Raw genomic sequence first — 23935 nt, 5'->3', positions numbered from 1 at the left:
GAAGATAGAAAGCTGTCCTGTACCAGAGCAGGGGGCATCAGAAAGGCAAATACTCATGGGCCTTTGTCCTCAGCTTCCTTTTATTATGTCTTGGGGAACTCTTCCCCCGTTAGGTTGATACCTGGAACTTGTCACAACCTGATTGGCTCTCTGGCCTGTCACAGATGGACCCCAGGCCCTAAGACCCTAACCTGGGCACCACTGCCTGTGTGCACATTCCTTTGGTGTACTTTGTTTGTTCTCAACATGCCCACTTGTCCTTGTTGGGCCTTGTGTCTGGGATTTATAGATTGATAAGCCTTACAGACAAGGCAACTTAAAGTCAGTGATTAAAAGTCAGCAATTTAAAGGTTAGTGATTTAAAGTCAGGGATGTGTGTTATCTAGTACAGCAATGGAATACACATATACATATGTGTGTGTGGGTAATTTTATATACTAAATAAGAGTTTTCTTTTAAGTGGCCACCCCTTGTCTCTTTTGCATTTTATTGAAAGTGGGCAAGGGGCTACTAAATTAGTTAAGGCACCTGGCTTCCTCCATGCTCTGCTTATCACCTCTCTCTCTCTCCCTCTCTTCTTCTCCCTCTCTCTTTCCAGTCAGGATTTTCCAGAAATCCTAATGAGGCCATATTCTATTCTTTTCCTGTCTACAGACAGATCTCCTACACTTTGAACCCCGTTGCTTTCATAAAAATTAGTATTCTGGGTAACAGGTGAATGACTTCATTTAATATGGAGAACAGTTGTTTGAGGAAGATAATGGTATCCCCATTTCATCAGCAGCTCTGCAGTTCACAGAGGTAATGACTCACCTAGGTCACACCAGGAAGACAGAAACAGGATCCTCATGGTGTCTGACTCCCCACCCCGTGCCTTTCCCCCTCACCCCGATGCAGGTAGGTAAGGGAGCTGGGAGAAGGAAAGGGATTAATTTTAGCATGTTGATGGATCTTTCTACCTGTTTTAGCTTTTCTTTATAACATCAAAGCAATGTTACCTGCAGCCAACTGTACATTGATGTCTCTAAATTTACAATATAATGCTCATAAGAAAAAGGATTGACTTCAGGAAATCTGGGTGAGTCTAATAAGAAGAGACAGCAGGACCCCAAATTAAAACATAATACAGGGTACTATCCTGTTCTCTCTTTTTATTTGGTGCTAATGGGTACTGCACACGGAAGTTGAGGTTTGGGATGGCTGGAGAGGGTGGGACGGCTAATGTAGTTACAAAGAATGACCTTTATTTACAGAAGGAGAGTGCAGTGCAGATAGGACTTTTCTAACCTGAGTAAGACCCCATGAACTCCCTGAATTGGAAGGACAGGACAACATCAACTTTATGAAATTTCTGTAAGAGGGTACCCCACAGTATACAAAAGACTGAGGAGGTAAAGTCTGATCTGCAAGAAAATTTATCTGCAGTTACATGTGTATCAAATTTTCAAAATATTTAGAAGTATTATCATGACCATATTGAATTGAAATGGAAAACAAGAGACAGGAAAAAGCAAAACCAGATATATTTATATTTCACGGTAATCTCCCCCTCCCCGGTCTTGTTTCTCTACAGAAAGATAACAAAAGATTGAGCTATATAAACAACAACTGTGGGCCAGGGATGGGAGTGATAAGGAGCAAACTGGGAATAGAAGGGGCTATTGATCACTTAGATGTCCTTCCAGACACACTGAAGGACGCACACTTCATCTGTGATGTAGGAGACATCACTATGCAAAACTCTTCATGGAAGGATTCTAAGTCATTTTCCAATGATTCTTTAGTATCTCCAGGGTGTGGATTAGTATGGGTCATCCATGCTGAAAGAAAAGCAAGCAATTATCAGATAAACAAAGGAGGTTTAACAACTGCCAACATTAAAGTGTTAATAATCAAGGAAAATATTCCCTAAAGGTGAGAAGAAGCACAAGGAAATGCTCTCAGCTAGAAACACTGGACCCAAGTATAGGACATTTTAAGGCACATGGGAAGAGGACTGGACCATCAGAGGTGGCATTAAAATGCCAGTGGATTCAGTGAGTCTGTGGGGCCCAGGGTTCTGCATCTCTAAGCAGCTGCCAGTGATGTTCATGCTGCTGGTCACAGATGCCACTTGGACAGATGTCTATTTGGCAGCTGATATCTCCAGGTCTGAGTAGTCTGAAGAATGCTGGGTGTGAACACGGGAGACTCAGGAATGTGAAAGATGACATATTCAAATAGAGAAAGTCAAATCAGAGAAAATCAAAGCTCATGAAAGGAATAGTATTAGGTCTAAATGTCTCACTCTGGTAGGATATGATTTGAGCTGTTGACAAATTTAGTTTTATGAAATAAATGGCACTTTTGTATGTGTTAAACTGTATCATTCTTGGAAAGGAGGGGTAGAATCAAATTTGGTGTGTCTTAGCACCTTTCAAAGTCTCAGATTCTGAGACTCTGGTCTCACAATGAGCTGTCAGGGCAAACCACAGCTGTGCAGCTGCAAACATGCTTGCCAAAATAGAGATGAAAATGTTTCTGAAAACAGAATCTAACAACAGATACCCTCCTCTGAGGTTGGCATCGTATCTTCCTGTGTATCTTGGGTGTAGCTTTTACCCAAGTAGAATTTAGAACTGGAAACCAAACATGATAAACAGAACCAGTTTGCAGAAGAGTCAGAAAAACCACCAAGAAACAAAACCACATTTGCCCAGGGAGTCATTCATTCACCAGCCTAGAGCTGATAGGAATTAGTAAAAGGATGGAGAGCATCAGCTCCACGGCTTAAAAATAAATCAGCACCTAGTGCTTTAGTGTTCATTTTACCTGTGGCTTTCTCTAGAAACATACTCTGTTTCTTGCACTCCAGCCTTCCTCAGTGCCATGACACAGTGGTTCATTGGGGAAAAAAAATCACATTAGTAGAAGAAGAGGGCAAGTGGGACTTGTAACTGTAATGTAAGAGTCAGGTTTTCTGAGTTCTAGAATTAAGATAACTGGATCACATGATACTTGGATCCAGATGCTTGAAAATCTGTTATGCCACTTATTCACCGATGTCACTCTAGTTGTTGTGACTCTCTGTGCCTAGTGTAATGGGGATATTAATAGTACCTGCTCTCACAGGCTTGTGGGCAACATTTACTGACTTCATTGAAATTAATATTTGATAAGAATTTACTACTAACTGTCACTAGTTCAAGGCATACAGGAAAGTTATTTAATTAGTTCTACTACCAAGAGAATTTGAGAATGATGTCTACCAAGATTCTCTCCAGACCTAAAATTCTATGAGTCTATGAACTAAGGTCACTGTGGTCAATAAATGAGAGTTGTCCCAGGGTGGCTGAGCAATTGCTCGGTTCTTCCAGACCATCTGATAAAGCAACTGGGGCTCATGTGGGTGGAGCCAATCTTCCTTTCATCTTCAATTCCACAGAAACTCAATAAGCCATGGGCTCCAGGCCCTTTTCATGGGCTCCTTACCATGGGTTTGCAGCCACTCCAATGTACCATGATTTACTTCATTCTCTCCGGATTGCCCTCCTTCTCTGATTCTCTCCATCAACCTCAACCCCAAAGCAATCCAATTTCCACCACCTTTATAAGATTGTTCTGTGATCACCAAGCCCACTGATCTTTCTTTTCACCAATACAAGATTCACTAGCCATTACCCCACTCTGCCTTGTACTTTTCTAATTTTATTTTCTTTTTCCTGTATTTCTGTCTTAACTTCCCAACAAGATAGTAATCTCTCTGAGGCTAGGGACAAGAGCTCACTCCTCTTGCTGGCTCAATCAAGCTTGGCGTTGTTCTAACACAAAACAGTTCAATAAACAATGATTAATTCATTCATTGTAAGAATCAGTGAATTATTAAACTTAAGGTGGCAATTTGCTTAATTTGGTAATTAACTTCATGCTAATATCCTTCCAGCCAACTTTTCTTCCAGTTCCCTCAAGACATGTGAAAACCTGGATCGATCTGTTTCTATGTAGTAACAGTTAAAATAGGTGGTTCCTGTGGCCAGAAAATAGACCTGGGTAGACTGTGCCAGAAAAGACTTTCACTCAGTGAGTAGGAGCATGAAAGAAATCTTTGCATCTTGTGGGTTTCCTGCCACAAAAATAGAGAGGCCAACTCCAAAAAGGGACCCCTTTCCTACTAGGACCCCATCTGCACAATTAAAGAAAGATAAGGTAATAGAATAAAAAGCACCTCCACTGGCCCTGTGCTGCCATCCAGTACCCCCATCTCTCCTCCCCTTTGTAGCCAAGCTTTTTCAAGAGATGACTGCATGTTCTGCCCTGCTTTCTCATCTAGAATAATTTCTTAACCCTTTGGCATCTGACTTCTGTCTGCACTGAAAGTGGCCTCCCTACTAACACCCTAGTTATACCCACTGGAAACATGGGTTCTCCTGCCCCTATTTGAGACTATTTCCATTTCCTTCTTCTTTGGTAATTGTGTTTCCTGGCTCTTCCCCATTTTGCTTCTACCTCTCTGGCCACCTGTTTTCACTCTCCTTTTCCTTGGCTGACTTGAATGTTGATGTCACTCTGGTTCCCATCCTCTGCTATGTCCTTTTCCCTCCTCAAATACATATTCACTCCTGGGATGGCTGCGACCTCCTGAAATGGGAGAACCCCAAGTCCTTGTCTCCTGCCCCAAGATAGGACCTGTGTGGTGGATAGATCCCACAGACTACAGACAGACCACAGACACCTGAAGCTCAACATGTACAAACGTGAACTCAAGATCTTTACCTTCAAAATGTCGCATTCTTTTATGTAAGGCTGTAAATACTACTACCCACCAGTTTCCAAGTCAGAAACATAGTAATCTCTCTCTCTCTCTTTCTGTCTCTCTCTCTTCCTCTCAATCTCTCTCTCCTTCCCTCCCTTCCCTTCTCCATTAAGATCCACTTTCAGTTAATTCTACCCCCTCTTATCTCATGAACCCAATTTCACTGCAGTTTCTCCAGACAGCTTTAGCCTAATGACTTCACATGCCCCTCAAATAGTCTCTTTGGCCCCAGACTCACCCACCTCCCGTGGTTCTCCCTCTGCTGTGTAGTGACTCTGATAATAGGCAGATATGACCCACACTGATATCTTCAGTAATACCCCCAAGAACTCAAGGTAAGGTCAGTATTCCTTAGTATGGCTGATTGATGACATTAAGATCTGACTTTCGTATCTCTTCTCCACCCTGAACTCCAGCTCACTAAACTAAACTTTACTAAGCGATCACTTGTGATTGGCAGGATAGTTGTCTGAACAAGTGCTCAACCTCTTCAGGAAACCCCTTGCTTCATTTTCAGCATTTAAAAAAACTCAGTTGTCCAGCTGGGTGCTCAATATATCACCAAAATGCATCATCACAGTTCTTTTTACTTATACGCCCCTTGCTAAAATTTTAAAGCAAGTCACTAAACTCATAAAAGTGAAATATTTTGCCATTTTCATTTCTGCCAGACACTTTATTTCTTCAGGTTAAGAATATGAGTTTTGAGACCAAACTAAAAAAAGAAGTCTCTTTGGGAAGCTATGGATAGAATTCATGAGCCCGGCCTTTCCATGTTTCTGAAGGTCAGCGCTAGTGTTAGGGTTAAGATAGTCATTAAGGTTAGGGTAGTCATTACCCTTCTGTGTTGGGTCTGTGGTCTAGGATGGGTCTACGGTATATTAGTGTCTCAATAAATGCTTCTCAATTATAACATGTAGGTCCTTTATGTCTGTTTAGCCTGTAATCCTCAACAAAATAGAAACAATCAAGAATAGCTCCCTTTACATAAACTGTCCCTTCCTAATACCTCTACATTTATTCATTCATTCAGCTGTACTAACACCAAACACAGAGCTTTGCAGGAAGACTACTGATTTATCACTTTATCTGGAAACTTCATTTAGATGAGATTCCCAGGTTAACAACTGCTAAGGGGTTAATGTGCCTAACTATAACAGGACATATCCTAAGGAAAATAAAGAAAGGATCAAAAGATATGGAAACTTCACCCGTAAAACTTACTTACCTTTTCTGAGATCTCTTGCCTAAAAATAGGAAAGAAAATAGACAAATAGAATCAGCCAAAAATACACAATATCAAGTTTTTAAGTAAGGGATCCCCTCATCCTCAAAACTGTCCTTTGGAGTACACTGCAGATTTGTTAGGTAGACCTTCATCTGTCTCTAAGGGGTTTGGAGCACTGGCTTAATTATCTAACTCAAACAGTGTCCAACAGAACTCCAACAGAACAGATGAGTTAATGCCTGCACCTCTGAGGTTCCATGCCATTCTTGAGCTGATCATGAAAACAGAAGTCTTGGCTCTGTCGCCTGGTGCTCAGCCCCAAGATGCCCATTCATGTGTTTATCCCACATCTCGTCCTACCTGAAGACTCTTCCCTAAGGGATTCAGCTGCTAATACTGTAAGAAAATGTATCACAGCATTTCTCAGCATCTTCTCTGTCTGAATCCATAAGAATATTCCATTCTGGTCTCATTATTAGGAATTGCACAACAATATCTGAGAAACTACTGTATTTGCATCTTACAAACACAATGACTAACATGGCTGGTTATGCTTTCCCTTTGGACTGGCTGCAAGGAAACACAGAGCCGGGCCTGGTACCCTCTCCTATCATGCACAGAGGACTTCTTGTCACAGGCATTTCTGTGACCTACTTAAGTTTTGGTTCCAACTTATTTTTTGTGCCCCAAGTTTTTGCTTCTTGCAATTTGCTGTGTTGAATTCATTCTGTAAACTGTCTTACATTCTTTTTGAAAGAAGCAAAATATAAATAAATACATTAAAGAATGACTGCAGGATTTGAGGCATAGAAGAAATCAAAACAAAAGAGAAGAAGAGAGGGAAAAAGAGAGATAGAGAGAGAGAGAGTAACTCTTTGATGAGAAAGACTTATTTGGGGGGCTGTATATTTCAATGGCTGCAACTCTGCCCTCTGAATCATCCCACTGAGGTGAAGACAGCTTTTTCCCACCTGCAGGGTGTGTATCTTTGAACAACTACGTTTTCTCTAAGAGCCATGATTCTTCATCTGTAAAAGGGTCAAATAAACCAGGCGCAGTGATGCTGTAACACCAGCTACTCAGGAGGTTGAGGCAGGAGGATCACAAGTTTAAGGCCAGCATAGGCAACCTGGCAAGACTATGTCTCTAAACTTTTATAAAAGGGTTGGGGATGTAGCTCAGTGGTAAAGGGCTTGGTTTGCATGAACAAGCCTCTATGCTTAGTCCCCAGTATACCCCTCTCAAAAAAGAAAAAAAAAAAAATGGAGAGACAAAATAACTGTATCTTCCTTGTTGGTTGATAAAAGAAAATGTACTCAAAGTATTTAGGCCAGGGCCTAGAACTTAGAGCTCAATTTCTGCTTTAATCCTTAAAAGTGTTTGAATTATTATTGTAAATTATTTCTTCCCAAACTCAGTCTACTGATGACCAAACAACACTTAGTCAGGGAGAACTAAATATGAATTAACTTCAGTTTCCATTTGTTTATCTACATAGAAATATGGGTTTTTTCTTTGAGAACAACACAACAAATAACAATAGGTCAGTAGAACTCTTCCTACTGAGAAAGTTTCTTTTTGAAGAAAAGGGAACTAAGGGGGCCTGCATTTAGTTTCGTGCTCTGTTCATGCCCTGGCTGTTGGTTCAGGTGGAAAGTTTTTCCAACCAAGTTTAAAAAAAGACAAAAACAGTCTTACGAATCTGAAGACTCATGTTTTAGGAGACAAACCTGGATGGGAGTGTGATCTCTGAGTCTGGCCCCTGCTGATAAGGGATTATGGATTAAGTCTGAAACATCAACGCCTGTTTCCTTTTTTTACAAATCGGGCCAATGGTGATGACTAAATCAGAATCATGATGCTAAGACCAAAAAAATATGTACCTAGGTGGGCCAAGGAAGGGTCAAGTTTCTGGCACCTATTTCTTGCCTAGAAAGGAGCTAAAGTCTGCATACCAAGACTACCAGGGAAGGGCCCAAATGCTAGGTTCCAAGGATTCATTCTCTATTTAGAGGGCAGGATAGGGCCAAGGTTCAGGTCACTTCATTGGCCACGATGTTGTAAAGTTCCGCCTGTCCCTTTTCTTCAGCTTTCTAAACCCAACAAGCTTATAAAATTCTCTGAATAGAGGAATACTATATATACACAGATTTATTATATATAAATATATTTATATTATACATAATTTATAAATTTTATTATTTTTACTTTTAATCTTGTCAGTGAATTGGCTAAGCTCTGTAAATTCATGATGGGAACCTAGCCATCATTTCTAACATTGTCTGTATAGGAAAAATACTTTTCAAGATTTGAAGAACCAACTTACAACTAAGAGTTTTGGAAGGCAAAGTCATTTACCTGAAAGTTGGAGCCATGGTAGAAGTTTCACACATGAAGACTAGCCAGTCATTACCTGAGAGGCACCCTGTGTTCCTACACAGTCAGTGATCTTTGGGGCACCTGTTCTTGGTGGCACACAACAGTAACTATACTTGGTGCCCGTTATCTGCTTCCTGTTTGCCCCACACTGATTCTCACAGCAGGGGCATGGCAGTTCTCAAGTTATCAGTTTGAGATCTTGTACAGAAATGACTCCTAGGTAAAAAGTTTAAAAACAACCCTATGCTGTGCCTACCTGCTTATACATGAAACAGCCTTAGACCACTAACTCCTCACTAGATACTCATGACTGACTCAATTCTTTTGATTCCACAAACTTGTTATTAAAAGATAGGAAGTTTTGAAATAAATCTCCTCCCTATTAAGATGATTTACAGCCTTACAGTCCTTAAAGTTATTGAATGATAGTTGCCTTGTCCCACTCAGTTATGCCATTGTCACTCAAGGAAAGGGCAGTTAAGGTTAAGTTCTCAAATCTCAATGGAAAAACTAATTCATAGTGAAAAAGCAGGGTCATTCTTTTTTTGCCTTAATGTAGCATGTAATTATTTAGTATTATATTATATGATAGTGAGATCCCATCTCCACAGAATTTCTTGTGGTTTTTGTTTTTTTTTTTTTGTCTTTTTTTTTTGGTTTTTCTCCGGTACCAGGAACCGAACTCATGACCTTGCGCTTGCCAGGCAGGCGCTTTGCCTCTGAGCTAAATCCCCAGCCCCTCCACAGAATTTCTTAACAGTAGGAGTAGAGACATGTCAACTCTTCCATGTTCTCAGGTTACAACTAGTGAATTTCTTGCACATAGATAGCGTTCCCTTCTTTATCTTCCCAGGTTAGTTAGAAAATTCTTCTAGCACCTTGTGTTGCTAAAGTTGGATGAAAGATCAGACCACACTGGAAAGCCATTAGGGATTGGTAGATAATAATTTTGCAAGTGCCAGTGCATATGGGCTGGGAAACTGTTCACTCCCATATCCAGTGAACATAATCCATCCTAACTCAGTGATGGAAGGGAAATTAAAGTGGCAATCAATGAGTGCCACAGAAAGGTTAGCAATTGTTTGGAGGTTACCCATGGCCCCTGGACTGGAAACAGGGTATCTTAAAAACTTCCCAGTGTCTATGAATTTTACAATGAGTTTGACTAAATATGACGGTACACCCCCAAAGCCTACTGCAGACTGTGGGCCTGTAGCTGAAAGATTGGTCTCACGTCAAGGCACGGATGGAGCACGCAGGGAGGAAAGGGCAGTAATGCCATGTTCTTCCCTGATGTTACTCTACCTACTGTCCAGGCAGCAGATAGTACCTGCTCAAGGCTGTCCTCTTTCTTCCTTTTCCTTCTCCAGTCCAGAGTGGAGGAAAAGCACTCTGGCTTTGGTGACATCACAGAGAACACCAGGGGGTTCTCCCAAGAATAATGTCACTCACACATGTTAGGAGGCAGGCAAGTATGTGACTCTAAAGAGGCCAGGTATTGGAAAAAAGAATCTTGAAAACCTAAGTAGATTATTAGGCTCACTTCCAAGTCAAAGGCATGTAGGGTCTTAGGGGACAGAGATTATGCATCCTTTTTTCCAAATTAAGAACAGAAAATCATTAGAATGTCTAATGTAGCTATTACTCCCCTGGCAAGGTGCCTTGAAAACAATAGATATTTTCTTAAAGCTTTGCCTAATGAAAACCAAAAGTTAGTGGGCTTGTTTTAGTGTAGGTGTGTACTGACTAATTTACATGTCTCTGGGGACTGAGGTCTATAGATCGTAAAGCTTGGCACCTGCTTTGGTTGAATCTATTGCACCTAATTTCCTGTGGGTTTCTTGCTTTTTTTCACTTTAAAGTTGGTTTATTTTCATATGAAATTAAATTCACATACTTTTTTTTAGTCGCCTTGCCAGCCAGATGATAAAGCCCAGCCCAGAGAATGCAGTAACCATGACCGCCACTGGGATGAAGAGGGGATTATAGTCACCTTCCTTGATGCCTGAGAAACTTTGGTCTAATTCTGAAAGAGAAATCAACAAAGCACACAATGTGAGACTACAACATATTTTTTTAGTCCAGCTCATGATTTTAACTTTTTCCTTCTTATGCCTCTCGACACTAGACACTTTAATGCCACTTGACAGATGACAAAACTCACTTGGAGTCTATGGCAGAGGCCAGCCTCTAGCCTAATGCCTACAGAATCTCAGTCCCAGATTTGTCATCCAGGGAACTTCTGGGACCATGTCTAAAAATCTTGGTAATAAGTGGTCATCAATGTGTTTGGCTCCATGGTCTGGCTCAATGGCTCAAACTAGAAAGCATAGAGAAGATCTGGAAAGTCTAATACAACTTCAGTAAAAAGAAAAGCCAGTGATCTGAACTGAGTAACTTGTCAGTCAAAAGAAACTAGTATTGTTTTTCCTGTATGTTTAAAAAGAAGTAGTGCAAAAATAAGTACATGTTTATCTGCAGAGAACCGCACTGATCTATCAAATGATATGGTCCTATGGTGTCTCTTCATGTTTTTCACAAATTAGCAGAAGGACACATCTGCATACCCTTTTGTAAGTGTAAACTGAGTTCATTTATAGGCTTTTAGTGGAAAAAAAAAGAAAAAATCTGCTTTGTGATGCCTTCAGTTGAAGGAATCTACTTCCACATACTGGCACAGGGTCTAACTGGTCCCTTTTCTCCGTGCTGCTTTGATGAACACTTTCAAGGTGTTTCCATCCCCACACTCAAATACACAGTGGAGGCTCAAGTTCCAGAGACTTCAAATAGAGGCACCTGTTGGCTTGATGAAGATGAGGACATGGACACCAGCCAGGCCATAAAGATAAATGTACGTACCTGATAAAGCTGACCACAGTCCTCCCTAAAAATCTCCCCCTGTCTCTCTGCTCCCCACTTTACTCCACACACACAGAGGTCAGCTTCTCTGACAACTTCTACAGGTGCCACCACTTAAAGACTTTGGTTATCTATGCAAATGGCTCAGGGGAGACACTGGCAGCTATTCTTTCTTATGCCACTTCAAGGTGCATGTATTGTAGCACCTATCACCAAGTAGTCTGTCAGGTGGGGGGTATGCAAAGATGAGGAGACACGATCCTAACACAGAGACAGCTTTGGGAGACATTGGCTTGATGATCATTGAGAGGTATCATTTTTGGGGGAACTAGGTGGCCATTGGTAACCTTATAGAGGCATTTCAGGGAACTAACAGAAAAGTCACATTGTAGTGGCATAGAAGAAGGGATGAGAAACCCATTCTAAAGTCAGTAGAAACAGTTGGTTAAAACTTGAAGAGTTAAGATGGAAAGAGTTAAGAATGAAAAAAAGCAAATGGCTGTCATTAAAGGAGGAGAGAAAAACAAATGCTTTAATATAAGGTAATGTATACAAATATTTATATGCATTGGGCCATACATGTTTAACAAAATGAACTTTAAAAGTATTTCCGAGCATCTGATAAGTTTTCAGAATATTGGAGCAAGCTTACTCACTTTGACATATCGGACTACGACTGGACCACGTTCCAAATGATCCACAAGTAGTTTTCTTCTCTCCAATTAGCTCAGTGCCTTCTGAGCAACTGAAGGTACACACAGAGGAAAAGCTGAAATTGGCCAGAGGGTGACTACAGTCCAGGGTCCCAAAATCAGGTGCTGTGAGAGGCTCACACTGAATCACTTCAATGAAAAAGAACAAAACACAACAACACAAAATAGTATCTCTGAGCAGAGACCCTCTCTTGACCAAAAGATTTTTAGTTACAACTCTCCAACGTAACTGTGGAACATCTACATGAATCTAGAATTTCCTAATTGCCAGCCTTTCCTTCTGATAATGCTCCCAGATATTATTTTCTTGAGAATGATGGTGTATATGATAGGTCATGGATGATGCCAAGAGGGCACAGGAAGCCCACAGTGGAGTGGAGGTGGCTGTCCCAGGTTACTGCCCCCACCTGGTGGCTGTCCAGCCCTGCCACAAGTGCTGGGTCCTGCAGCCTCTGGTGCAAGAGCACTTGGAATATCCCCAGGGAATGTGGAGTTTCCACTTTTCCACCTGTTGTAAAGTCTAGCCAGGAACTTTTAAAATCATCTTAATTCTCTGAAGTAATCTCAACTTCTGTAAAATTAGGCAGGTGAGTTGCTTCTGATACTTCTTCTGAGAGTTAAACTATTTAAGCTGACGAATCAGGAGCATCAGTGTAGAAAATGTCTGCAAGACTTCACAAGTGCAGACGCTACCCATTTTCTCCTCTGTAGGGACAATTTTGGTAGCTAAAGGTGAGGGATCTTACTATATTTCAAAAATTTTTTAAAAAGACAAACAAATTGGTTTTGTTTTCACAGTGGTTGTTATTCTCTTAAGAGTTCATGTGGGGGGAAAGTATGAGATGATTTTAAGAATACACCAAATAAAAAAAGATAGATCTCTACCCTCTGAGAAGGAAACCAGTTGGTGTTAAGTAGGACACCACATAAAATAGGTGTTATGGAAAGGAGGGTAACCAAAATTTAACTGAGATTCAGCAAGACTGATTATTTGTACAACAGCAATTAGAAAAAAATAAAGAAAACACAATAAGCATATTGCATTGCTACAAATCATATTATAGACTGTCAGTTGGCATAAGAGGTACTTGGTTGTAGTTTCATTTGGAGGTTTTCTTTTTAATTTTAGTAAAAAAAAAAACCCTTTGAAAGGCGTCACACTGTAATCTAAATTAGGTTAAATTCTGCTGCAAGAGTGGTTACAGCCTTCTTAGCAAAACTCTACTGAACTTTTTCAGACCGTAGACCCAGGATCATCATGACAAAGCCTGTAATCTGAAGTCACTCACCTTGACAGGTTGGTTCTAGAGACGACCAGTTTCCAAATGGTCCACAAGTTGTTTCTTCCATTCCAGTTAGGTTTGTTCCATTAGAGCAGTTGAAGGCACAATGTGACCGAAAGTTGAATTCTCCCAAAGGATGAATACAATCCATGGTACCCAGCTCTGGGGCCTCCAAAGGTGCACACTGGACCACTTCAGTAAAGGAAAGAACAGTATTGGGAAAGTTAAGGGGATCTGATGCCTGAATTTGAATCTTAGTTCTGCCACTTGATAGACACATGCCTGTCGTGGGGTTCAATGAAATATCCCTGAAAGAAATGGTTCCAGTGCTAACTTTTACAGATGAACAGGTACGGTAGCCATGTGCACAATGAAAGAGAAGGCTGGGGAAAACTCAATTAGATATGAAGCGCATATGGTTGGTGGAGAACTATGACTATTACTAAAAGGAAAGAGGATGCAGGGAAGAATATGAGTTGTGATCAATGAGAAAGATAGGAGCTAAGACCAAATCCTGTTATCTTTGTCAGTGATTGATGAGTACCTAGTATATATTAAGTATTACTCTAGGCCTTAAGGAGCTTAGATTTCACTTGTAGGACAATGAGAGGTGTAAATTAAAGAGTAGATGGTCATTTTTTGTGTGTATGTGTGTGTGTTTGTGTTTTGTTTTAAACTAATTAGCCTGCCTATAGTATGTGTAACATATGGGAGCTGATTTAAAACTGTGGAGCTCATCTAGGAGACCACTGCAATAATTTAGGAGAAAGATAATGAAGGCAATGGTAATAGAGCTGAAAAGTAGGAGACATACTAGAAAAATGTTATAAAAATTGGTGCTATGTTGCCTTGCACAAATGTCAGAGGAGGTGGGAGTCTCACGTCATAACCACATATAAAGGGTGACTCCACATACCGAGATAAAAATTACAAAAGGGAAAGGTGGCTGGGGACAGTTAGCTTTGTCTATCATCTTTTAGACCTCCCAAAGGATATTCTTAGCATATTTGGCATGCGACAGATTTGTCAGTCCAATGATCACACATATTTATAAACCCACAAGTGTCAGTAAGTTTGACCACAAAGAGTCAGAAGAATAACAGAAAAGACAGAATCTGAGAATTAATACTAGCTTGTGGGTTTGACTAAGTGTCTGTGAAAGAAATCAGGAGAAATCAGCACAGGTAAAAATACAATCAGAAAAGAATGATATGATGGAAACACAAAAGAAGCGGGAAGAGGAGGAAGAAGCCGGAAGAGGGGAGGATGAAGACGATGTTTAGAAAGGAGTGAAATTGACATACCTATGATATAAGGATTTTTTTTAAGTCGTGGATGGGAGCAACACACTGAGTCAGAGTCATGGCTCAAAGGTTAAATGAAATGAATTAGATCTATTCCTGTTGATTGACATTGAAATTTACCTTGGCTTTAAATCTTTATTCTTTGTGAACTTTTTTCTTCCTATAATTTTTATGCACTAGATACATTATAGTTTTGAAAGCCAAACAACATCAATCAAAGGATCTGTTTTCTTCAGTAGTGGTTGATTGGGTCAAAGACTCTGATTTTGAATCTTTGTATTTTCTCCATTTCCACCACCATAGCTGTGAATGATTTTATAGGATTTCCAATGACCTTCTCCATCTTCTCTTTTTGCTCTCCAATCTATCCTATCTGCTGCTCTTAGAATAATTGCCCTGTGTGCCAATATTAAATACAGAGTTGCCTGTCATTGCCAAATAAAGGCCAGCTCCCTCCACTCAGCAGTCTCCAGCCCCCACAGGTATAACCCAGTTGTCTGCTTTCCACAACTCAAACATGAACACACAGAATTTCCATTCATTAATTCTAACTCCTTTAAAGGCTCAGTCTAGAATACATTTACCTTTTTATACTCCTTAAATACCCAGCCCAAGTAAATGCATAGAATTTGTTATGTATCTCTCATATGAAATGACTTTGTATAAAAAAATAAGATTACCCTCTGGATCAGTTCACCCTCCTAATGATAAATGGCATAGTTTCTTTCAGATTTTAGAATTCTGATTAATGCAGGATGTTCATTAGATTGGGAGCTTCTTGAGAATGGGAGTCTATCATACCTGATTTCTTACTGTGACCACCTTGTTCTTTGTGGTACTCAAAACAAAACAAAATGAACCCCTCCCAAAAAAACTTGGTTAGAAGTGACTTTCATAATTCATCAGAACCTCATGCTGACTTGTGAAATATTTACAGAACGATAACCATTGTGAAAGCATAACTCTGATCAGAACTTCTCATTTCTCAGAATGGCTAGTATCATTTCTTCCCAACGAACTTCTGACATAAATTATGATGATTCTTGTGCCTTTGAGAAACAAAGAAAGGAAAGGGACTTACCAAACTGGCACTGTGGCCCATAGTATCCCACATCACAGCTGCAAGTGTAATTATTGATGACTTCCACACATTCTCCATGGCCACTGCATGAGCTGGGCATGCAAGAAGCTTTAACGAGGTCAGAAAAAGATATCTTAATGTGATTACATTTTAGCACTCAGAGTCATTTCCTTAGACGTAGCTAACTTTTTGTTGGAGACTTTTTAATAAACAGGAAGGATTTTTTTCATACATTCACATAGCCCTTTTGCATAAAAATCAGGTGCTAAAATTTTTGTTTGTGAACCATACTAGACATTTGGCCATAGGCATTTATATGCTTTTAAAATACATTTATAGATAATAATAGTATAACATTTTGGGGACACACAGGGGCATATATAGAAACCCTTGAAATTATTTGTTTTTCATATGATAAACTTATTAATGATGACCTGACCTTAATCATTTCTGCACTCTGCTTAACAATACCTTTCTTTATAGAAAGTGCTAAGATTAAAATATCCAAAGTTCTAAAATAGTAAGATCCAATTTATGAAAGACCAAATTCGCTGTATTTCACTGTTAAAATATGACTTGGAAAAATACTGTGTCTGAATTTTGTAATAGTTTGCACAGAAATAAATTGTCATATGCTGATAGTGCAATACCTTGCTGTACAGAATTAATAAGATTAGGCCAAGAAGAAAACATCTAGCACAAGCCCCCTACTCCACAGGGAGGAAGCAGGTGATTTGAATCCAAGCTATAAACCAGCCCCAAGTCGCAGGGCCCACTGAGGGCTCTGGCTATCCAGCTCCTCCTGATCTCCCACACAGCGGGCCAATCGCCTTGATGGAACTGAATTCAGAGGTATAGGGGACTGGCTTTACACACTAAAAATGCTCAGCTGTGACAAGATCCAGCTGATTTAGAGGACTGGAGGTGTTTTAGATGAAGCAGTAAGTGCTGTCCTCCCCTGGCCCTCCCGTGGCATGGTCAGATTGTTCTAACTCGAGTGGCCCCGAGCAGGAGGTAACAGTGGACACGGTGTGGTCACTCCCACCTGTGTAGCACAGGGCTGTCTTGCGTTTGTGGCAGGCGTCATCATTCCACTTCCCCGAGTCTTTGGACCTCTTGATGTAGATCTCTACGCAGTCCTCCTTGGACTTCTTGTTGTTGGGTTCCCCAGCCCCCCAGTTCTCCGCTTCCTTGGTGAGGGACTTGTTGGTTCCCACCCACGTCCAAGTATTTCCTGTCTTCCGGATCCCTATCCAGTAGTAAGTGCGGCTGAAGGGCAGAGTCTTCTCCAGGTACTCAATCTCTCCTTTGTTTTGGATGGCAACTAAATCCGTGTAATTTGCTTGACAGAACATCCTAGCCTTTTCCCACTGCATGGGATTTTCAGAATAATGATAAGTCCAACAGTCAGTCCCATGATGTGCCAGGAAATCTGAAAGACATCAGCATAACATGTGTGATACCTCAGCACTAACCCAGCTGAGCCCACCACTGGGAGATGAGGAACAGAGAAGGAAAAGTCCAGGTGACTGGCTTAGGACCCCAGTGTCAGCTGTTTGCAGATCTGAAATGGAGCTCTGACTTTCTGATTGGAGTATAGAAGCCTTTATTCATGCTGTCGCTTTACTTGAATGCACCGGCTTTCTAGATTTATTTTCATGAAATAGTGTTTTCTGAAAATGTTTTCAAGCGAAACTTAACCAACATATTTTAGAAATTCATTTTTCTTTTTTATTTTGTGGTACTAGGAATTGAACCCTGGGGATTTCTAAGGAAGCACTCTACCATTGAGCTATAACCCCAGGTAGAAATTCAGAGGCTGAGGCCAGAGGATTGCAAATTTGAGCCTAGCCTGGGCAATTTTGCAATTTAGTGAGACCCTGTCTCAAAAAACAAACAAACAGAAGGGGAGTAACAGAAAAAGAAAAAAAAAGAAATTCATATTTTATTTTCTTCATGGCTATTAATCATTTGAAAATAATTGAAATATAATATTGTATAACTGTAAAATTAACAGTTTACTTTTTTTATATCCTGGGATAATTTCCTAAAGGCCAATATGTATTATTGTTTTCTTGATATATATGTGTATATATATATATATATATATATATATAAATTTTCTAAGGCCTGCTCCTCAAGGAGAAGCAAAATAAGAACAGGAAAGACAGTGACATACTTTTACATACTCTCTTCCATATCAAAAAGATAATACTTAATATAGGAAAAGCTGTTGTGGGAATGCCTCAATTCATAGTCCAAGCCTTATGTAGCTAACTGTATAGAAAAAAAATTTACAAAACCAAATGATGTAGGGTTATGAAATTGATTACATCATGTTATGTAAGTGAAGATAGCCAGCTAAGAGTGCTTAACAAACGTATGAGTGCTTCAACTGTAAGGGCTTTGAAGAAGCACAATTAAACAATAATTATGTAATTATACTAAGACCCTTTAATGATAGATGCCATTCTAAGCATGGTATGATCTATGTGAAATACTATTTTACAGGAAGGTAGAAGTTTTTACAGTCATCTATCTTTGTTGTGTTTTCACTGTGTAAAGCAAGCACCATGGAGAAATGCCAAGTCATGGTTAGATCCAGTTCTTATGGTTTCTTTAGGTTTCTGGACAAGGAATAACACATGCAAAGAGAAAATAATTAACCTCAATCAGATCAAATACTCTAGAAATGAGCAGAGAACTAGAAAACACACGATTAATGAGTAAAGAATATCCTACAATAACATCATAAACATGGTTTTGAAATTTCATTTCCACTAGAATTTAAGTTCTAACATGGAATAAACTGTCGTGGCCACTGCTGTATCCTTAATATCCAAAACTGAAAATAGTAGAGACTCAGGAAATACTTGCTGAATGAAAATGATGCTAGGTTCTCATAAGACATAGGGCTGACATGGGTAGGGAATATGTAAGAGGTGATTGAAAATTATGGAAAATGTTTAAATTTTAAAAATGTATAACAGTAAAAGACACATGGCCATTAATCCCCCTCCAAATCTTCCCCTTGCCTCACACACACACACACACACACACACACACACACACATCCCATTGTTCTTGCCACTTTTTGTAGCAGTTCTGGAAGTCCTCTTTCCTGAGTGTCATTAAAAGGTGTGATGAATATATGTTGAATTCTGCCAAATGCCATCCACCAAATGGCAAGCTTATACAGATATCCTAGTTTGTCCTCATCCACTGGATTGGGCACCGTGCAACTTCTGGCTCTTCCCCAAAGTCAAAAATGACCATGAAATGTAAGTAGTTTGCATAGATTCAGGACACTGAGTCAGCCACAGAAATGTAACTAAAGACACTCATGAACTAAAGACACTCCAGAACTGCTTAGGAAAGTGGCAATCATAATGAGATAAGTGTGTTAGAAATGTTGTGGGGGTGGTATTTTGAAGGGGATTAATAATAATGTGTATTTTACTGTGATAATTTTTTCTAGTTTAGGCATTCACTGTAGGTTTTTTTTTTAAATCACACAGAGAATGAAAAGCATAGTAGGTGTGTTTGCACAATCAGAGCTGAAAATCCAAGGAGGTATGAAGACATTAGCTTACCCAAGAAATAGGAAAGAAACCTCAGAGCTATTGCTGGAGAGTCTTTAAGACTCAGACACAAAACTTGTAACGTCAGTGGAAGAAGGATCAAAATAATTTTTAAAAACCCTGCCTTAAAGAGTTAGAATATAGCTGTAGAAATTCCACTGATAGACAATAAACTAATAGAAAATGAAGTGCTAAATAACTGGGTACAGATTATGAAGGCCTTATGACAGATCTCTTAATTAACTGTATCCCTTCAAAATTGAAAGTTTTGTGAGATTATCAAGGTTTGGACCTGGAAGCAAAGGGTATGGCAGGTAAAGATAGGATCAGGAGGTTCCAGGCAAATGCTAGAGGTAAGAGGAAGAAAAGAGATACTCATAGAAAGTATAGAATTGCATCTAATTCTACCTGATAATTTTCTCTAATTATTAGTCTACCTAATAATTTTCTCTGCAACTGTTTACTCTCAATGGCTATTCAAGAAAAGTGATCCTTAGTTAAAAAGTCTTCGCAATATACAAATATCACAACATACCACAACAAAGCACTGCCCAGATCCACAATGTGAAGATCTTGCATAAACTGCTTGGAGAACTCTGACATTTCCATTGAAATATCTGCAGTGAAATACAGAAGGATATTTAGAGTGTAAACCACAAATGTATAGTACCTTGAGGTGGTGCCTACAAGTTCCTTAAATTTCAAAACATAACACACATACTAATCTTACCCAAGGTAATATTGTTCTCAGATATAAATGAAAAACTTGCATTAAATTTATCCCAAAACTGATGCATAGTTTCGAATCCATTTTTTAGTCTTAAATTGCTGATCATTATTGCTCTGATGTTTTTCTGTATTTCAGTAATTTTTGTACCTGATTTTCTGTCCAACTTTCAGATCAAACTATTTAACATATGGTGTGCTTATTTTAGAAAGTGTCTGTGGTGCTTAATAAACTTTGGTGATATTTAGATTTATCCGCTTACTTGATCATGATGGGTCAGTGCCTTAAGTACCTAAAAGAATTAAATAGCCAGACAAGAGCCAGGAAAGGAAAATAGTTCATTTTGATCCAAATAAGAAGTACATTTTTAAGCAACTCAAATGAGGAAAACCACAGATTTTATGCAGACCTTAGAACCCTACTTTCTGAAGCATATCATTTTCCAGGTAGCTGTTATGTTTTATTGCGAAACTAGAATCTCACCAGAGACAATGTAGGGGAGATGGACATCAACATCTGAGAGGAGAGATGCTGGGATCACTTTTGTGAGACCCTAAGGGTATTTTTTATTTCTACCATTTTTAAAACCATTGGCAAGATTAGTTGCCTCTTGTCCCCATGCAACCTGGCTCTACAACACCAAGAAGAGTTTCACTCTGAGTATTTGGAAATTATGTAGGCTGGAAGCTCACCATGGCTTTGTTTGTTTCTTCTCCAGTTCCTCTGCAGCCTTGTAGCCTTCTCAGCTCAGCCTCTGGGGTGTCAGGTCCCTGTAAAGGGGAGCTGCTGTGCTTCAGGAAGGTTGTCCCAAGTGCCACCCACAAGAGCTGCTTGCTTTCATTTCTCTAGACTAGTCTCACATCCTCCTCCTCCCCTCCCACCTCTTCTTCTCTCTCCACTTTTCCCCACCCCTTCTCTATACTGACCTCTATCACCTCCCCTAAGAAAAAAGCTGCAGACTAGAAGGTACTTTGGCTAGATTTTTCCTACTTTTCTCTCTCCATCTTTACCTACTTCTTTCTACTTTATGCATATTTGCCTTCCTTCTCCTCTTCTGTCCCATATCATATTTATTGCAATTCTTCTTCTTCCTCCTTGTTTCTATTTTTATTCCTTCTCCTCATTTTTTCTCTCCTCCTACTTGTTGTCCTCCATTTCTCCTTCTTCTCCCCCACCCCTCCATTTCACTTTAAAACACTAGGCTAACCCCTGTCCTGGTAATAGCACAGATCACAGCTGTATTTTGGACAAATTTATGACTTCTGTCAAACCAGGAGACTTGACTAATTTCAATTACTTCTCCTCCACCTTTCCTTGCTCACCCCCTAGTGGAAGTCTTTGTTCATGGCACTTCCTAAATTTAAACCCTGAGATTTAGGAACCCACAAGTATCTTTATATTTGTTGTTTTTTAAAAAATTTTTCTTTTTTGTCTTTTTCTTGAGACAGGGTCTCGCTATGCAGTTCAGGCTGGCCTTGAGCTCACTTTGTAACCCAAGCTGGCCTCGAACTCACAGTGATCCTCCTGCCTCAGCCTCCCAAGTGCTGGGATTACAGGCCTGTGTCACCACGCCCAGCTTATATTTCTGGAGTATAAAACGTGAGGGAAATAAAACAGCCTGTTAAATTAGGGTTCATCTGATGAAACACAACAGAAAAGAAGTGTCATGGCATAATCAGATTTGCATTTTAAGAAATGTAAAATTAACCAGAGCTGTAGGGCTTAGTACCTCATGTAATTACCTTACTTAATCTTTTTTTTATTTTAAAAGACTAAAAAAATAAAATAAAATAATAACAGCAAAGACAAAAATAAAACAACACAAAACAATAAAGATGTGCAGGGTTTCAAAACAAAATGATAGGAATTAACAGTGGTTGTTATATATTGTTATCTTCAACAAAGTTGCTCAGATTACCAGATGTAAGAATGCAAGATAGATCAAACAATTAAAGAGAATAAAAAGTAATAAAAAACCAGAAATGGTACAGAGCTTTGCTAAACAAGATGGTAGGAATTCACCAATGGTTGTCATACTGCATATCAAATCAGTTGCTCAGATTACCAGATATAAGCATGTAAAACTGCTCAAGAAAAAAATGTAAGCATTAACTGTTCCTTTCAATAAACTATTAGACATCATCAGTACAATTATCCCAGTTTATATATACATACATATTTTTTCCCTTCCTTCTTTCTTTTCTCCTTCACTCATCCCAGTTGTTCCTTCCCTTTGAGCAATTTCTTTCCCTTTCACAGGATCTATTGTACCTTTTGGGTTTTATTTACTCTTTCAGGTCCTTAAAACTAGGGAGACAATATGATGTTTACACACATGAGTCTGATGTATTTTATTTATGAGTATGGTCTCTAGTTGCATCCACTTACCTATAAAAGCTTCAAGTTTATCTTTTTTTATAGCTGGGTAATACTACATTATACAAAAATAAAAATACCATGTCTTTTTACTCCATTCCTCCATAGATGGGCATTTGGGTTGTTTCCAAGATTTAGCTATGACAAATTGTGCTGCTATAAACATGGGTGCACATATATCACTGTGGTATGGTGTCTTTAATTCTTCTGGGACAATACCCAGAGGGGGAATAGCTAGGTTAAGTGGGACTTCTAATCCTAGTTTTGTGAGGAATCTCCAAACTGATTTCCACAGTGATTTCACCAATCTACACTCCCACCAGCAGTGAAGAAGTGTTCCTTTCTCCTCAAAGCCCCTCCAGCATTTGCTATTAGTTGATTTCTTGATGGTAGCCATTCTTTCTGGAGAAAGATGGAATCTCAATGTTGTTTTCATTTGCATTTCTCAAATCACTAATGATGTTGAACATGTGGTTGGATCTTTCTCTGGTTTTGGTATCAGTATAATACTTGCCTCCAGAAATGAGTTAGGAAGAATTGCTTCCTTTTCAATTTCATTGAAGAGCTTGAGAAGAATTCGAATTAAATCTTCTCTAAATTTCTTGTAGAATTCAGCTGTGAATCCATCAGGCCCTGGGATTTTCTTTGTTGGTGGGTCTTTAATCACATTTTCAATTTCAATAATTGATACTGGGTTATTCGGGATCTGTGTTTCTTCTTGATTCAACTTTGGTCATTCATACTTATCTAGGAATCTGTCCATTTCTTCTGTGTTCTCCATACTATGGTAGAAAAGATCATCAAAGTACGTATTGATGATCTGAATTTCTGTAGGATCATGGTGATTTCATCCTTTCCATTCCTTATTGCAGGAATTTGAGTTTTTTCTTTCCTTTTTTGATAAGGTTGGCTAGGGGCTTATTAATTTTATTTATTCTTTCAAAGAACCAACTCTTTGATTCATTCATTCTTTATAGTGTTTTCTTTGCCTCAATTGCATTAATTTCTGCCCTGATCTTTATAATTTCCTCTCTTCTTTGGGCTTTGGGCTTGACTTATTCTTTTCTAAGTTTGAGTTGCAGTATTAGGCTATTTATTTGTTCTCATTCTGTTTTTGTCACGTGTGAGTTCACCGCTATGAACTTCCCTCTGAGAACTGCTTTCAGTGCATCCACATATTCAGGTAAGTTGTATTTAAATTTTTGTTTGTTTGTAGATACTATTTAATTTCTTCTTTAATTTCATCTGTGACCCATTGGTTGTTCAGGAGGCTGTTATTTAATTTCCATGTGTTTGTAGAGTTTTTGTGGTTCTTTTTCTCATTAATTTGCATTTTATTGTACTATGGTCAGATAGTATGCATGGGATAATTTCAATTCCTTTGCATTTACTTAAGCATGTTCTATGACCTAGTATGTGGTCTATTCTTGAGATCATTCCCTGTGTATCTGAGAAGAATGTGTGTTCTGAGGTTGTTAGGTAGAACACTCTGTAGACATCTACTCAGTCCATTTCTTCACAAGTTTCATTTAGTTCTGTTATTTTTTTGCTGATTTCAATGGGGTGTTAAGGTCACAGTGTTATTAGTTATTTGGTTTTTCCTGTCTATTAA

General features: G+C 39.2%; 1 protein-coding gene across 3 annotated transcripts; it reads right to left on the bottom strand.

Annotated features, from left to right (window-relative positions):
• Nucleotides 1–1397: 1397 nt before the first annotated feature.
• Nucleotides 1398–20809, bottom strand: Sell (selectin L). 3 transcript variants are annotated; one of them, XM_005398184.2, is made up of 10 exons: nt 20640–20809; nt 19756–19837; nt 16685–17071; nt 15640–15747; nt 13261–13446; nt 11915–12100; nt 10297–10425; nt 6021–6039; nt 2812–2855; nt 1398–1820 (listed from the first exon to the last, which is right to left on the bottom strand). In XM_005398184.2, exons 1-10 carry the CDS (start codon nt 20640–20642, stop codon nt 1666–1668), a joined length of 1299 nt encoding a protein of 432 aa, XP_005398241.1. In that variant the 5' UTR covers nt 20643–20809; the 3' UTR covers nt 1398–1665. The 3 variants fall into 3 exon arrangements, with proteins under 3 accessions (XP_005398241.1, XP_005398242.1, XP_005398243.1); XM_005398185.2 differs by lacking the exon at nt 10297–10425; XM_005398186.2 differs by lacking the exon at nt 2812–2855 and having other exon boundaries at nt 1711–1820; nt 20640–20808.
• Between the last annotated feature and the right edge of the window lie 3126 nt (nt 20810–23935).

Source organism: Chinchilla lanigera, unplaced genomic scaffold (assembly GCF_000276665.1).
Source record: "Chinchilla lanigera isolate Chin_1 unplaced genomic scaffold, ChiLan1.0 scaffold00061, whole genome shotgun sequence".
Classification (NCBI taxonomy): Eukaryota; Metazoa; Chordata; class Mammalia; order Rodentia; family Chinchillidae; genus Chinchilla; species Chinchilla lanigera.
This window is presented reverse-complemented; position numbering and strand designations above follow the sequence as displayed.

What these genes read in the sequence shown, in the direction of transcription:
- Sell (XM_005398184.2), bottom strand. An exon ending in GACAGCCCTGTGCTACACAG is followed by an intron (nt 15,748 to 16,684) that starts GTGGGAGTGACC and finishes ACCTCGTTAAAG; the next exon opens with CTTCTTGCATGCCCAGCTCA. An exon ending in TCTAGAACCAACCTGTCAAG is followed by an intron (nt 12,101 to 13,260) that starts GTGAGTGACTTC and finishes TTTTCATTGAAG; the next exon opens with TGATTCAGTGTGAGCCTCTC.